Here is a 14,279-nt window from a genome sequence, read left to right as displayed (position 1 = left end):
GGACTCACTGAATGAGAGATGAAGGAGGCGGTCCATGGGAACTCTGAGGCCACTTTCCTCAGCGGGGCCAGAGTGGGCGCAGGGAGCTTGCCCGTGACCCAGCTCTGCAGGCAGACGACCCCCACCATCAGGCTGTGCCCACCTGAGTGGGTTCTGCCGAGAGTCTGAGTGGAGGGTCCTGGAAACCTCTTCCTCCACTCCCTCCAGGAAGAGGAGGCAGGGGTGCAGCCCTGCTTTGCCCCAGCTCCCCACGACTGATGGCAGGTACACCTGGCAGCCCTCATTTCCAGGCATCCTGGGGAGGGGGAGTCAACGGGAAAGAAACATGTGCAGCCCAGAAGAATTATCTCAGAAACTTCCAGAAGTGAGTCCAGGGAATGCCATGGGACAAGGGCACCCTTGTCCTGCTTGTCAGCTAGCAGGAGGGGGCCGGCGTGCACGCCAGACCTCTGCCACGCCAGACCTCCCCTGCAAATCTGCTGAGAAGCCCTGTCCCTAGAGCCCAACTAGAAAGCCTCGTTCCACTTCCTCTCTCGGGACGGGCCAGGAGGGCTGTGGGTTCCTTGTTCTCTACTAGCCTTGGCCCGAATGTGGGCTTGAGCACAGCACAACCAGGAGACCTCACGGGGTTGGCCTTTTCTCAACTCCTTTGTCCTCGTTTCCAAGGTTCTCATCTTCAGAGGACCCTCTCACTGCAGGCTTTGCCGGTTTTCTGCAAGCAAAGGCTCCTTCACCTGGTTAACAAAGATTGTGCAGAGAACATGGAGCTGAGCGAAGCAAGGAATGTGTGGTCCAGCAGAGGAAAGCCGCATGTACAAAGATAACTCGGATGCAAGGAGAGAGGTGTTGACATCAGGCTGCGTTTGCAGAGAAGGGCCCCGCAGGAGGTGGCATCTGGGCTTCACTTCAGATGATGGGGAGGAGATAGAACTGAGCAGTAGGCGAGGGTCCGACAGGCAAAGGGCGCCGTGTGGGCAAAGACAGAGACGGGAAAGCACAGGGCACTTATGATCTGCGGGTAATTCCATCTGCCTTCCACAAACAGGTGATCCTGCCCCAGTTAGAAACAGGGCAGGGGAACTCCCCTGGTGGTCCAGTGGTTAAGAATCCGCCTTCCAATGTGGGGGACGCCTGTTCGATCCCTGGTCGGGGAACTAAGATCCCACATGCCGCAGGGCAACTAAGCCGGCGCAACTAAGCCACAACTAGAGATCCCACATGCTGCAATGAAAGATCCTGCATGCCGCAACGAAGATCCCACATGCTGCAACGAAAGATCCCTCATGCTGCAATGGAGATCCTGCGTGCCACAACTAAGACCTGACACAGCCAAATAAATAAATAAATATTTTTAAAAAAGAAAAGAAAGAAAATGCCTATACTTAGGCAGAATTTACAAAAGAAAAAAAAAGAAACAGGGCAGGCCCCTAAAATTCACCTGTGAGTTAGTTTTCAGCACCAGGGTGACATTTTCCTACGGACATCATGCTACACCTTGTAGCTGGGTCCTGGTCCCACCCGAGGCCAGCAGCCTCTAGAACCCGTTCCCTCAGAGCGTAACCAGAGCACAGGATTGTGTCTGTGGTAGGACGGGGACACATCACTGTGTGGCCTCGGGGTCAGGGTCTCATCAGCAGGGCCAAAATTCACCAGGGACAGAGGGTCTACTTTCTGACCCCACCTTCTGCTATTAGGCTCTGAGCCTCCCAAGTGTCAGAGCAAAAGAGCTGTGGGCTGCACAGGGGCAAGGACAGGACCTGAGAAAGCAGGCTGTAGGGAGTCCTGGGAAGACTGCCTCCAGGGCACTGGCCCAGCCACCCATCACCCCCAGCCAGGGAGCCTGGGGGACTGGCCAGCTCACTGACACCCCCAGAATTAAGCCTAGGGCTCTGCTGGCCAGAATCTGGAGCAGACGGTGCTCCACTCCCAAACCCTGCCCTTCAAAGAGGAGCCTTCTCTTGGACACCCTCAGGAGGACAGGCTGCCCCACAGGTGCCAAACCCCAAAGGATTTCTCCAGGAACCATACCACACAGCTTCTGGGGTCAGAAGGGTTCCTGGCTTGGGGCCTGGATTCACATCAGTGGGCATTAATTGACCATTTGCAGCTGCTTCCCAGATGAAGATTTCTTTTCCTTTTAATGGAAATATAGGATACACTTGATATAACATTTTTGACCAAAAGTAGAAAAACTCTGTGTGCATGTATACATAGGCATAAAAGAGAGGCTGGAAATTTACTGAAGATTAGCTATGTTAGATTATCTAGTACAGTTTCTGAAAATTTTCATAACTAAATTTATTTTCTTTCAAAGAAGTTGCTATGGGCTGAATGTTTGTGTGTCCCCAAAAAGTTGAAACTTAATACCCAAAATGATGGTATTAGGAGGTAGGGCCTTTGGGAGGTGCTTAGATCATGAGGGTGGAGGCCTCACGAATGAGATTAGTGCCCTTATAAAAGAAACCCCACAGAGTGCCCTTGCCCCTTCCACCATGTGAGGACACAGCAAGAAGTCGACAGTCTGTAATGAAGAAGAGGGCCCTCACCAGTACCCGACCATGCTGGCACCCTGATCTTGGACTTCTAGCCTCCAGAACTATAAGAAATAAATGTCTGTTGTTTATTAGCTACCCAGTCTGTGATAGTTTTTTATAGCAGCCTGAACTACAAAGAGGTAAGTGAAATATATATAATTATAAATATTAAAATTTTTCAACCTCACCATTCTTTTTTTCTATTATATTAAAAGGTTTAGATTTTTAAGACCACCAAAAATTATTTCCACACCAATATTTAATGCAGGAGCTGAAGCAAAATACACTGAATTTTAAAAATAAAACAAAACACCCCGCAAGCAACAATACCCCCAAAATTCTTGTACTTCTCAGGCACTATTTTCCTCCAAGAGAAGTGAATATGAGTTCAAGACCCTGATTTCTTCCTACAAAGATTGAAGGGAGTATGGCTTCATTTTTCTGTGATGATCCATCCAGAGTTGAATTATTTCATCAAAAGAAGGATCATTCCCCTGATTAGAAAAACTTGAAATACTCGGAACATGATAGGATGAATTTTCTAAAGGAAATAACCCCTCCAGGTATCTGAGGGCTCTTGATCACACACTCACTTCTTCCAAAGTAAACATGTTGGCTATAAAAGTCAGTAAATAGACCTTCGGCAAGGCACATGTAACTTTTATAGCTCAAAATTTACAATCGATTTTTTTCTCAAGGCCTTCCTGATCTAAATTAATTTTTAATATACTGACCTAAGGTGCCCAGTTATTTTTAGATAAAACTGTCAGATAGCCCTTAACTTAAAAGTCTGCTGTGAGGTAGGAGATGGGTAAAGGATTACATCGCCAGACACCTACATGGATGGAGAAAAATTATACCCAGTGGCCTCATGTCATTGCGTGTAGAAAGGCTGATGGATAAACATCCCTAAGGAGACTTGGGAATCCACCAGGGGGCTCACTCTGCTCTGTTCTTGGGCTATTTCACAGGTACCGGCTCTGCCCAAGACCACTGAACGTGAAGCAGGTGACACAACAGCAAACAGCACACCCCTAGAGAGAGATGAAGACCACTCACGCACAGGGCACATATGATATTGAGAGAGAATAAGAAATACATATTTGGTCGTACTCCCCGGTTCCTGACACAAAAGCTTCTAAGACTCTTGGAATCTCTGGAGTGATAACAGTGTCTTTTGTATGTTAATGAGATAACTGGTGGCTGGGGGACCCCTAGCTTCAGGACTGGGGCAGGGTTGGGAGGGGGGCTGGTCCCAGGAAGAGGACGGCAGATTAGAGAATTTGAGCTCCAACCCCGACCTCCGGGGAGGAGAAAGGGTCTGGAGATTGAGTTCAATCACCAATGGCCAGTGATTTAATCAATTATGCCTACATAATGAAACTGCAATAAAAACCCTCAAACTACGGGGCTGGGGGAGCTTCCAGGCTGGTGAACGCATCCAAGGGCTGGGAGGGCGGTGCAACCAGAGAGGGTACGGAAGCTCCACACACCCTCATGCCCACACCTTGCTCTATGCATCTCCTCCGTTGGGTTGTCACCTTATAACAAACTGGTAGTAGTAAATAAAGTGCCTTCCTGAATTTAGTAGTAAATAAGGAGTCGTTCTAGCCAATTATCCAACCTGAGGAGGGGCTGTGGGAATCCTCCAACTTCGTAGCAGGCCTCTCAGAGGAACGGGTGGCAACCTGGGACTTGTGACTGGTGTTGAAGGTGGGTGCAGTCTTGTGGGACTGAACCCTTACCCTCTGGGGTCTGCTGTAACTCCAGGCAGTTTGGGTCAGAATTGAATTGAACTGTAGGACACCCAGCTGGTGTCCGGCCAGTTGGAAAATTGGTTGTTGTGAGGGGAAAAAAGTAAACCTAAAAAACCCACACACGTTTGGTGTCCTAAGAGTTACGAGGAAAGGACAGTTCAGAGTACGTGAAGCTCGTAGTCACAGAATAAGTTCTTTGATTAGAAGAGACTGTCAGATTTTTACTTTCTGAGATTAATAAAATGATTCGTGCGGTTTCAAGCCACTACGTTCTGGGGTGGCTTCTCCCGCAGCAACAGCAGGCAGAACAGATCCTGGCATCTGGAAGTGGGAGCTACTGAAATACAAGCCGACGTCAGCTCCTCCCCGGAACACTTGCCTTGTCCTTGGCCCGCCTGTATTGGCTCCTGACATGAAATGTTTATTTTGCTTCTGGAGGGAAATTTTCTGTTGTCCGGTGTGCTTCTCAATGTAGGAGGAGTGGGCAGCCGAGCTCAGCAAGCCCCAGGTCAGGATGTACAGCGGGAAAGAGGACACAGCCCAGAGCGGGCACGATGCCGGCCGTCTGTGTGTGGCCAGCCAGGCCCGCTTAGCAAGTGGCAACGCCTACGCAGGAACAGAAGCACCAGTGGCCTCCTCAGGAATCTGCTTTGGATTTTGTATTTGCGGGATTTATTCGTCCAGAAACAATGCACACCTTCTCTGCTTTAAAACACCACATGGTGTGCTTTGGTTTGGTTTTGGGGATGGGGTGAGGGTTATTCTCTGGTTTCCTGTGCTCCACCTGGAGAATGTCCTTTAGCTTTGCTGGGGCAGAAGGTCAGGTATCAGACCGGGAACCCTGCTGTGTGTCACTGGCCCAGATGCGTGCCTGGGGCCGGGTCCACGGCCTCGGGCTCTGTATTCTCACCACCTGTGGGATCTGCCCCCCCTCCCCTTCCTGTGCCCATCCTCCATCTCCTACAGTTCCCTGTCTGCTCTGAGAAGTCACCTCTTTATGCCTCTCAGAAATAAGCCCAGTCATGTTCTATTTTCGGTGGCTCTTAAATGATCTGCCAAAAAAAAAAAAAAGTGCCCGTAAGAAGAAGTCACACCCTGGACCCTCACCCAGGGAGACCGTTGAGGGCTGGGGACGGGGGAGCCGCCGGCCGGAGGTCGGGGTCGTGTCGCTCGGGCCCCGCGCACGGTGGACCTGGATTGTCACACCCAGAGGCACGTGGAAATCCGGGTAGCACCACCCCGTGCGGCAGAGAAGTCGGCTCCGAAGCCACAGATGTGGAATCCTAGTGGCCCCAATCCAGGCCCCGCCCACCCAGAAGTGTCCCCAGCCTCACCCACAGGAGAGAGCGAGGGGCCTGGGGGTGAGGACACCCGGGCAGATGGCCTCCCCGGGCCAGCCCTTGGCTTTGAGCGCTGGGCCAAACCGTGTCCGGGCGGCTGGGAGAGCCTGGGCTGTGAGCAGAAAGCCAGCGAGCGGTGGTCTTTGACTCGGGAGCCTGTGATTCGTCCCCTCCCGACACCTGACCTTGGGTGTTTTGCTCTGTAGTTCTTCCCGTATGGAGACGCCTCCAAGTTCGCCCAGCACGCCTTCCGAACCTTCGACAAGAACGGGGACGGCACCATCGATTTCCGAGAGTTCATCTGTGCCCTGTCCATCACCTCCAGGGGCAGCTTTGAGCAGAAGCTGAACTGGGCCTTCAACATGTACGACCTGGATGGCGACGGCAAGATCACCCGCGTGGAGATGCTGGAGATCATTGAGGTGAGGCAGCGGCCCCTGGGGTGTGGTCAGGACCGGGGCTGCTGTGGGCACGGCAGGCAGACCCCTGGGAAGAGGCTCCCTGGGGCACAGCCCTACGGCAGCTCCCTTCCACCCCCCATCCAGGAGCCCTGCCAGGCCTTGACTTCTCCGTCCCTGTTCCCTTGCTCCGTCGAGGCGCTGGGAAATGTCACAGGTCCAAGCTGCTGGGTCCTGGCTGTCAATCGCCATTTCAGCCATGCTCACAGTGTGACATCTCCCATAAACATAAGCCTAGTGGGTGCAAAGGATGGTATCAGGACTCAGTTTCTCCAGTCCTTGTGTTAGCTCTGCCCTTCTGGACGCCACCCTCTGACTCAGACCAGCTCCCTCCACTGCCCATTCCTCCAACGGCACAAGATCCTGCCCGCGGCCCCCAGGTTCCCATCATTCCATGGGAACAGGCATCTTTCTCAGTTGCCTGTGCAGACGTCCCAGGATCCCCTGCCCACTGCTCTGACCTTAATCTTCCACACTCCTCCCTACACACCGTGCTCGAGATGCCTGAGCTTTCCTGGTTTTCCCAGAACACAGCCTCACGTGAGGGCCTTGATGTCCTCTCTCTCTGCCCAGGGCCCTTCCCCGGGCCCCTCACTCCACTCAGGGCTGTGCCCTCATCTCACCTCCCGGCAGGCCTTCCTCCCTGCGTTCCCCTCCCCAAAGAGTGCCCATGCCCCACCCCAGGGCCATCTAACCTCTTACCATCATGGTTTTTTGTCACAGCGTTTATCACTGCCCCAAATAACCCCACATGGTAGGACGCAAGCACTGTCAAGGGAGGGCTCTTCTCACTCACTGCTGTGTCCCTAGAACCCAGAACAGTCCTGGAGCCCGGCGGGCACTCAATTACTGATGAATGAATCAGTGCCTTTTCACTGACTGACTGTCTTAGCATGTGTGTCCACCTCTGCACCGACCAGTGTGACCCAAGGGGGGAAATGCACCACTTGCCACAGGCCAAAGCCAAGTGTCCCATCCTGGAGCTGGGGTGAGGCCCCGTCCAGACCACAGAGCTGAGAACAGGGAGGGTGGATCCCCACATGAAAACTGGGGGCTGATGGGAAGAAACAGTAGCCAAAACCCAAGTGACCAAATCCCCAGATGCCCACCATGCTACACTCGCTCTCCTCCCCTGGGGCGGCTCCCCAGCGCAGTTCGCTCCTCCTGTGGCCTCTGGAGCCCTGCCTTCCACTTACCCACCCTCCCTTGGCATCTTTAGTCCCCTTTCTCCCTTTGATACCCACTTACCTTCCCAAGTCAACTGGAAAACCCAACAGCAGCAAGGGTCAGGCCTGGCGTTGCTGCTTTCCCGACTATAGGGCTTCGAGGGCACCAGAGCCTCAGTGTCCTCGTGAAAAAATAAAGGTAATAAAACCTACGCCCCAAGTCTGTGGTAACGGTTCAGCACATGGCACACTTCCTGTCATGTAGGAAATGCTCAGTAACCGGCAGTTAGCTCTCGAGGCTCTGTCTCCCTTGGAAATACCATCCACCTCAACTTTCAGCTTCTTTCCTTCTAATCAGCCGTGTCACCTTCATGTTCCCTCTGCATGTGGCTCCCCTTCTCCATCTCCGGTATTTTCACCAACTTCTGGCCCTTTGCACCTGCACCTGGCACCCTTTCTGGCCTCTAGGTTCCTTTTTGCTGAGCTACTTTTCCAGAACCAAGGTATCAATAACTGATACAGTCTTTACAGCATCTCTGCGCTTCAGGAGCTGCTCATTCATTTGATCAAAAGGCTTACAGAGCAGGTCCTCTGTGTCAGGCACAGGCACACAGATCTCTGACAGCTGGTCCGGCCAACGTCTGTTTGCCTGCACGTCTTCTCCGGCCCCACCGTCCATCCAGGGCCCCTCACTCTTGCACACGCACAGCTGGCCACTTTTGCTTCTACCATGCTTTTCCCCTGGAATGTCCTTCAGGGCTCTGGGCCCATCCAAATCCTCTCACACTTCAAGGTCTAGGTTATCTTGCCACATCCAAGAAGGCTTCTTGGCCCACTTCACCCCAGAGTTGCCCACCACCCTCTAGGCTCCTGTAGCCTGTAGTCAGCTTTTCTGCAGGCGCCAACCTCCTGCAAGGTGGAGGGGAGACAGACGTGAAGAGACACAAGTGCCCACCCTGGAGGAGCTCACTGCCCCAAGGGCCTGTGTCCACACAAGTGATCAGGCAATGACACCAGAGTGAGGCGGGTGCTGTGATGGGGGAGGGTCAGTGCGACGAGAGACCAGCAAGGGCCACGTAACCCCAACGAAGGACAGTGCATCTGCCCTGGAGTGTTGGGCACAGGCCTAATGGGTCCACAAGTTTTGGTTGAATAAGAGAGTACCTGAGACAGTTATTTCTTCCTGGGAAAGCACCTGTGATAACACATCCTCTTTTCAGAGAAGACAGTGCTACATATTTCGTTGCATGCCGGAGTACCCCATGAAGCATATGCGCCTACAGGGATTCCTTACATTTGTCAGGGAACACGTTCATACTTAGTTCTGAGCCTGACATGCCCTTGGCCTAGGTTGCTGTGAAGTGTGAGTCTGCATCTGGAACATCATCTCCTGGTTGTCATGTTCGTGATCCCAATTGCAGGGCTGCATCTTGGATACGGTTAATGAGAACTGGCCATGTTCAGAATTGTTAAGAGTTGGACTTTTTGGGTTTACATTTCTTTTTGCCGTGTCTTCATCAATGGTGCATTTGTCGTGCTAACAGCCTTTCTAGCCATTGCTCCTTTAAGCCTGTCTCTTTCTTAAAGTCCAGGCATGTCTGCTTTTCCCTCACATACCACTCAGGCTTCTAGGTTAATCAGGACCCCCTCTACCAATTGTCCCTCAAATGAAATTTCAATAGTCTGATTCTTTCTTTTTTTTTTTTTTTTGGTTGCACCATGCTGCATGCGGGATCTTAGTTCCCCAACCAGGGATCAAACCCGTGCCCCCTGCATTGGGAGCACAGAGTCTTAACCATTGGACCACCAGGGAAGTCCCAATAGTCTGCTTCTTTTAAAGTCAAATGTCCTAGATATTTTTCTACCATAAATCAACACACTCTAATTGCAAAAATGAGCAAACACAATATATTTTATCTCAATAGACATCTTACTTGTTCAATGAAACTCTTGTTATGGTTTACTCCTTCTAATTGGCATTCTTTTAAACTTTATTGAGTTATAATTAACAGGCCATAACTTCACCCATTTTAGCTTTACAATTCAATGATTTTTAGTAAACTTACCGAAGTATGCAGCCATCACCGTAATCCAATTTTAGAACATTTTAATTCTCTCAATAAGGTCCCTCATGCCTGTTGGTACCCCCAGACTCTGGAAACTACCCTTCTACTTTGTCTCTATGGATTTGTCTTTCCGGACATTTCATATAAATGGAATCGTACAATATATGTTTGGCCTTTTATATCTGGCTTTTTTTTTTTTTGAGGTTTATCTATGTTATAGCATGTATCAGTATTTCATTCCTTTTTGTTGCTAAAATAGTATTCAGTTTTACAGGTATGTCATATTTTGTTTATCTGTTTACCAGTTGATGAGCATTTGTGCTGTTTTCACTTTTGGGCCATTATTTGAGAAGCTGCTATGAATATTCCCCTGCAAGTCTTTGTGTAGATGAGCATTTATTTTTTTAAGGCACTTTCCTAAGAAAGAAACTCATTTCTACATTTAATTCCCATTTTGAGAATTAATTGTGCACAATTAATTGAACTGGAAAATGGAATCTTCCTACTCTGTTCTTTGACTTATGAACAGAGTCCCTGATTCACAGATCCCCCTAAACTAACTTCTTTCAGGGCTAAATTTTACTGGTCCACCTTGCTTGCTTTCTTAAAAGATTGTAAATTGGGACCACACTTCATCTTTTCCTAAATCTCCAAGGAGTAGAGCTTGTTGCCTCTCAACTGACCTCAAACTCAGAATGTTTACAACTGAGCTCGGGGCTTCCCTGGTGGCGCAGTGGTTGAGAGTCCGCCTGCCGACGCAGGGAACACGGGTTTGTGCCCCGGTCCGGGAAGATCCCACATGCCGCGGAGCGGCTGGGCCCGTGAGCCATGGCCGCTGAGCCTGCGCGTCCGGAGCCTGTGCCCCTCAACGGGAGAGGCCACAACAGTGAGAGGCCGGCGTACCTCAAAAAAAACCCCACAAAAACAAAAACTGAGCTCATCATTTTCCTTCCTGAACCTGTTCCTAATCCATTATTCTTGATCTCACCACTACCCTTCATAATCACGTCCTCCAGTCAGAAACCTGGGAATCACATGAAATTCTTCTCTATCCAGTTGGTCATGAGACTCACACAGGTTTGATTACACCACTATCTTACTTAAAACCATTTAAGGAGTCCTTTGAAGTAATTTAGATTCTTTACCCTATCATAGGAGAACTTTATGGTCTGTTTCCTGTTTTCCCAAGGCTATCTACAAAATGGTGGGCACCGTGATCATGATGAAAATGAATGAGGATGGGCTCACACCTGAGCAGCGAGTAGACAAGATTTTCAGCAAGATGGATAAGAACAAAGACGACCAGATTACACTGGATGAATTCAAAGAAGCTGCAAAGAGCGACCCTTCCATCGTATTACTTCTGCAGTGCGACATTCAGAAATGAGCAGAGATAACACTATGGACTGCACAAAAGTCTCAATGTTCCATTCAGTCTGCAGCTATTAACACACACACACACACACACACACACACACACACATTGCTTGGACTACCTATAAATGGACTTGCTTCTTGTGTTTGAAACACTTGTGTGCATGAGAATGTCATTTGCTAATGAATTTTAAAAGCATATATTATAAAACAAACAACCTGCCACAATGTGATATGTGTGATATCATTTCATTAAAAAAAACACCTTCCTCCTCCAAAGCCTGGGCAGAAATGTGCTGCAAAGAGTTGTATGATTTCTTGTTCATGTTTTGCTAATGCTCGTGTCTCCTTGATTACATAATGTTAGTAGTACTGAAACCCTCACGGTAATGTAACTGAATTATAAGCTGTGTCACCATTCTCCTGTAAAATAGTACTGGACAGGCACACAGAGGGGCCCTTGACTCCTCTGTGTGGTCCACACACAAGAGCTTGTATTATCAGTGAATATAAATGTACGAAATTTGCATGCCGTTTAGGTTTGCCTTAATTCTTACCTCATTTGCATCCTATCAATCTGGAAAGAGCTGTGTTGGAATTAATGCAGTATAAAACTTAAAAACACTGCTAAATGACTCATTAATTAAATCTATCTATATATACATATACTCAAAGATATTATTTATTGAAAGTAAAAAAAAAGATGTATGTGTATTGATTTTGCTTGAATTTTCAAAGGCTTCCAAAGAGGTGGCAATAGATGTCCCAAATAAATTTATAACATTTGACTTTTTCCCTCAGTTCTTATCTCAGAATTTTAAATTTGAAACAGATGTTCATAATTGTCAAGGGTCAATAGCAACAACTTACTAAATTTACCTTTGAACACACAACTTGGGAATTCAAAGACTTCGTGACAACCAAAGGGAAGAAAGCAACTTCCCAATGCTTCATCCTGGCCCTCAAAAGAGGGACAATTAATATGGCGTGTAAAGTTTAAATAAAACATAAAACTTACTCATTCTCAAAAAATGCTCACTATATGACAGTAAATGTTTTCTCAGTGTGACTGTGGTGCTAACCACGCGCTATGTTTTACACAACTATGTGGAGGACACATTTAGCTGACTGAGAAGCGTCCTCCAAAAAGCTGTCTTTCCAAATCAAAAGTGTACTCGTTGTTCTAACGGTGGAACAAAATCCTGACCCTTTTAAGCTGGAGGAAGGAAGGCAGAGAGATTCCGTCAAGAACTCTAAAGGCGGGCCTGCGTTTTCAGAACAAGCCTGAATGAGACCTTTCTTTCTACAGTGCTGTGCAGTAGAGCTTTCTAGGATGATGGAAACATCTGTACCTACACTGGCTACATGTGAACGTTGAGCACTTCCGGTTCAGCTAGCGGGACTGCATTTTATCTTAATTAGTTTAAATTTAATTTGCCACGTGTAGCCAGTAGTTATTGTATCAGACAGTACAGTGCTAAATTATTCACTTTTTATGGAGCGCCTTTTTTTCTAAATACTCCTCCTTTGTCTCATTAGATGAGACCACAGACCAGGGCCTGATGATTCCATTCATCCATTCAGCAAGAAACTGGGAGCCAGCAAACCTCCCCACAAACATTCAGGGCAACGACAGTACCTGAAACCCCGACAGAAACAAACTTCCGTCCCCAGAGAGAACAGTCCCAAGTGCTAATAGGATGTCCTGGTGCTGTTAACCCCTGTGCTTGGTGAGTCCAAAGTAGAGGCAGGGAGAGACGTTCTGTGCCTCCCAATATGCTCTCCTCTGGCTGAGGGCGAGGTGGGTTGAGGAGCTGGGGAGACTCCTTGGAAAGGCACTTGGTTAAGTCAAGCTACAGGCGATGAATTCATAGCAAATTTTCACTGATCACCCTCTGTGCACCCAACACTGTTCATATGGGAGGAGACAGACAATAAATGATAAACACACACACACACACACAAATGTCTAATTGTAAGAACTATGAAGAAAAGCACAGCAAATAAAGAAGGAGGGAGAGTGATGGGATGCAGCAGTGGCTACTTCCTATAGGCTGGTTAGGTGATACTAGCGAAAGACCCAAGTGAAGGAAATGAGCCACATGGGTACTCGGGGCACTTATGAAAAACAAACCCTTCAGCAGACTCACTGGTAAATAAATAAATAAAATGTAGAAATTGGGCCAGCAAACAAACACCTTGTTTTGTGCTTGTTTTAGTTCTCTCTGCTCTGCTAGTGTCGACTGGGGCAGGGTCCTGACAGCAGTCCAGCAGTATTGGTTAGAATAAGTGTACATATGTCCTCTGACCCAGCATTTCCACTCCTGGGTTTGTTGCCCCAAGAAGCTCTCACAGGAGGATGTATGGGGACTTGTCCCAGGATGTCCGTGACAGCTCTGTTTCTGGAGTGGGGGCTGGAGGCAACCTGGTGGCTCATGACTAGAGGACTAGGTAAGACGGGGTGCATGCACCCTGCGGCATACTAGGCTTCAGCTGGAAATTGATGTACACACAGCAACGAGCGCATGTTTTTACAAGGCTGAAAGGGGAAAAAAGAAACAATAAAATCTATTGCACCATATAATATATATAAATGAAAAAGACATTCTCACAAAAGTACACAAAAGGCACATAAAATAAAAGCAAATATCACACTAGAATTGTTTCCAGGGTGTGCATCATAACATCTTATCCCCAAAATGTGATGGCTTAAAGTAGAAGCAATCATTTTGTTACTCCTCATGGCTTCTGTGGGTCGGGAATTTGAGAGGCTTCACCTGGGTGATTCTAGCTGGGGGTGTCTCGTGCAGTCGCAGTCACATGGAAGCCTGGAGCAGCTGCGAGTTGAGAGGGCCTCAGGGCTTTTCCACATGGGCTACTTTGTTCTTCCTCGCAGCATGGAGGCCTCAGAGCAGTCATACTACTTGCCTGATGGTTCAGGTCTCCAGCACAAGTATTCCTGCTAAGAAACTGGAAGTTTCATATTCTTTCCTGCCCTATAGCCTCAATAGTCATGAAGTAACACTTCTCCATCATTCTGTTGTTTACAACACAGTCACAAACCTATTCATAGTCAAGAAGGAAATTAAACTCTATGTCTTGATAGGTTACAACAAGTTTCTAGAAGAACAGGAGAGATGTTTCCACCCTCTCTGGAAAACAATCAGCCACAATCTGCCCTGTAGCCACAATTCACATCTCTTCCATATACAAAATGCATTCACCTGCTCTGAGGCAACCAGAGATGAAGGTGAGCCATGAACTGAAGGGTGTGTTTAACACAACTTCTCTAACTGAGTTCCGTTTAAACCACACCCACACACACCCTCAGCAACGGGCATCCTCAAGAACCACAGTGTCCCTCCCAGCCTGTGGTCCCTTCAGAAAGGACCAGCTGTGGGCATCCTCTCATCATTCAAGTGGGCCTGGGTTCTATCAGTTCCAGCTTATACTCAGCTACTATTTTGGTCTCTTTAACTCCTGCTGCTGTTCTGAAAGGAAAATGCCCCCAAATGTCTTACTTTTATTCTAACCTGAACTCTTTCTGCGTTTAGAAGACATAAGTTTCCATATTTCCTCTTTTT

At 48.4% G+C, this 14,279-nt stretch overlaps 1 protein-coding gene across 1 annotated transcript in view; it reads left to right on the top strand.

Annotated features, from left to right (window-relative positions):
• VSNL1 (visinin like 1) overlaps window positions 1-12,428 on the top strand; it is a 100,787-nt gene extending 88,359 nt beyond the window's left edge. Inside the window, exons 3-4 of the mRNA XM_022554133.3 lie at window positions 5,838-6,053; window positions 10,511-12,428. Coding sequence (XP_022409841.1) covers window positions 5,838-6,053; window positions 10,511-10,708 — 414 coding nt within the window. The 3' untranslated portion in view covers window positions 10,709-12,428. The remainder of the gene's footprint in view (window positions 1-5,837; window positions 6,054-10,510) is intronic.
• The last annotated feature ends 1,851 nt before the right edge of the window (window positions 12,429-14,279 follow it).

This window comes from Delphinapterus leucas, chromosome 13, assembly GCF_059928025.1.
Source record: "Delphinapterus leucas isolate spDelLeu-1000000601 "Yukka" chromosome 13, BTC_Dleu_Yukka2, whole genome shotgun sequence".
NCBI classification, from domain to species: domain Eukaryota; kingdom Metazoa; phylum Chordata; class Mammalia; order Artiodactyla; family Monodontidae; genus Delphinapterus; species Delphinapterus leucas.
This window is presented reverse-complemented; position numbering and strand designations above follow the sequence as displayed.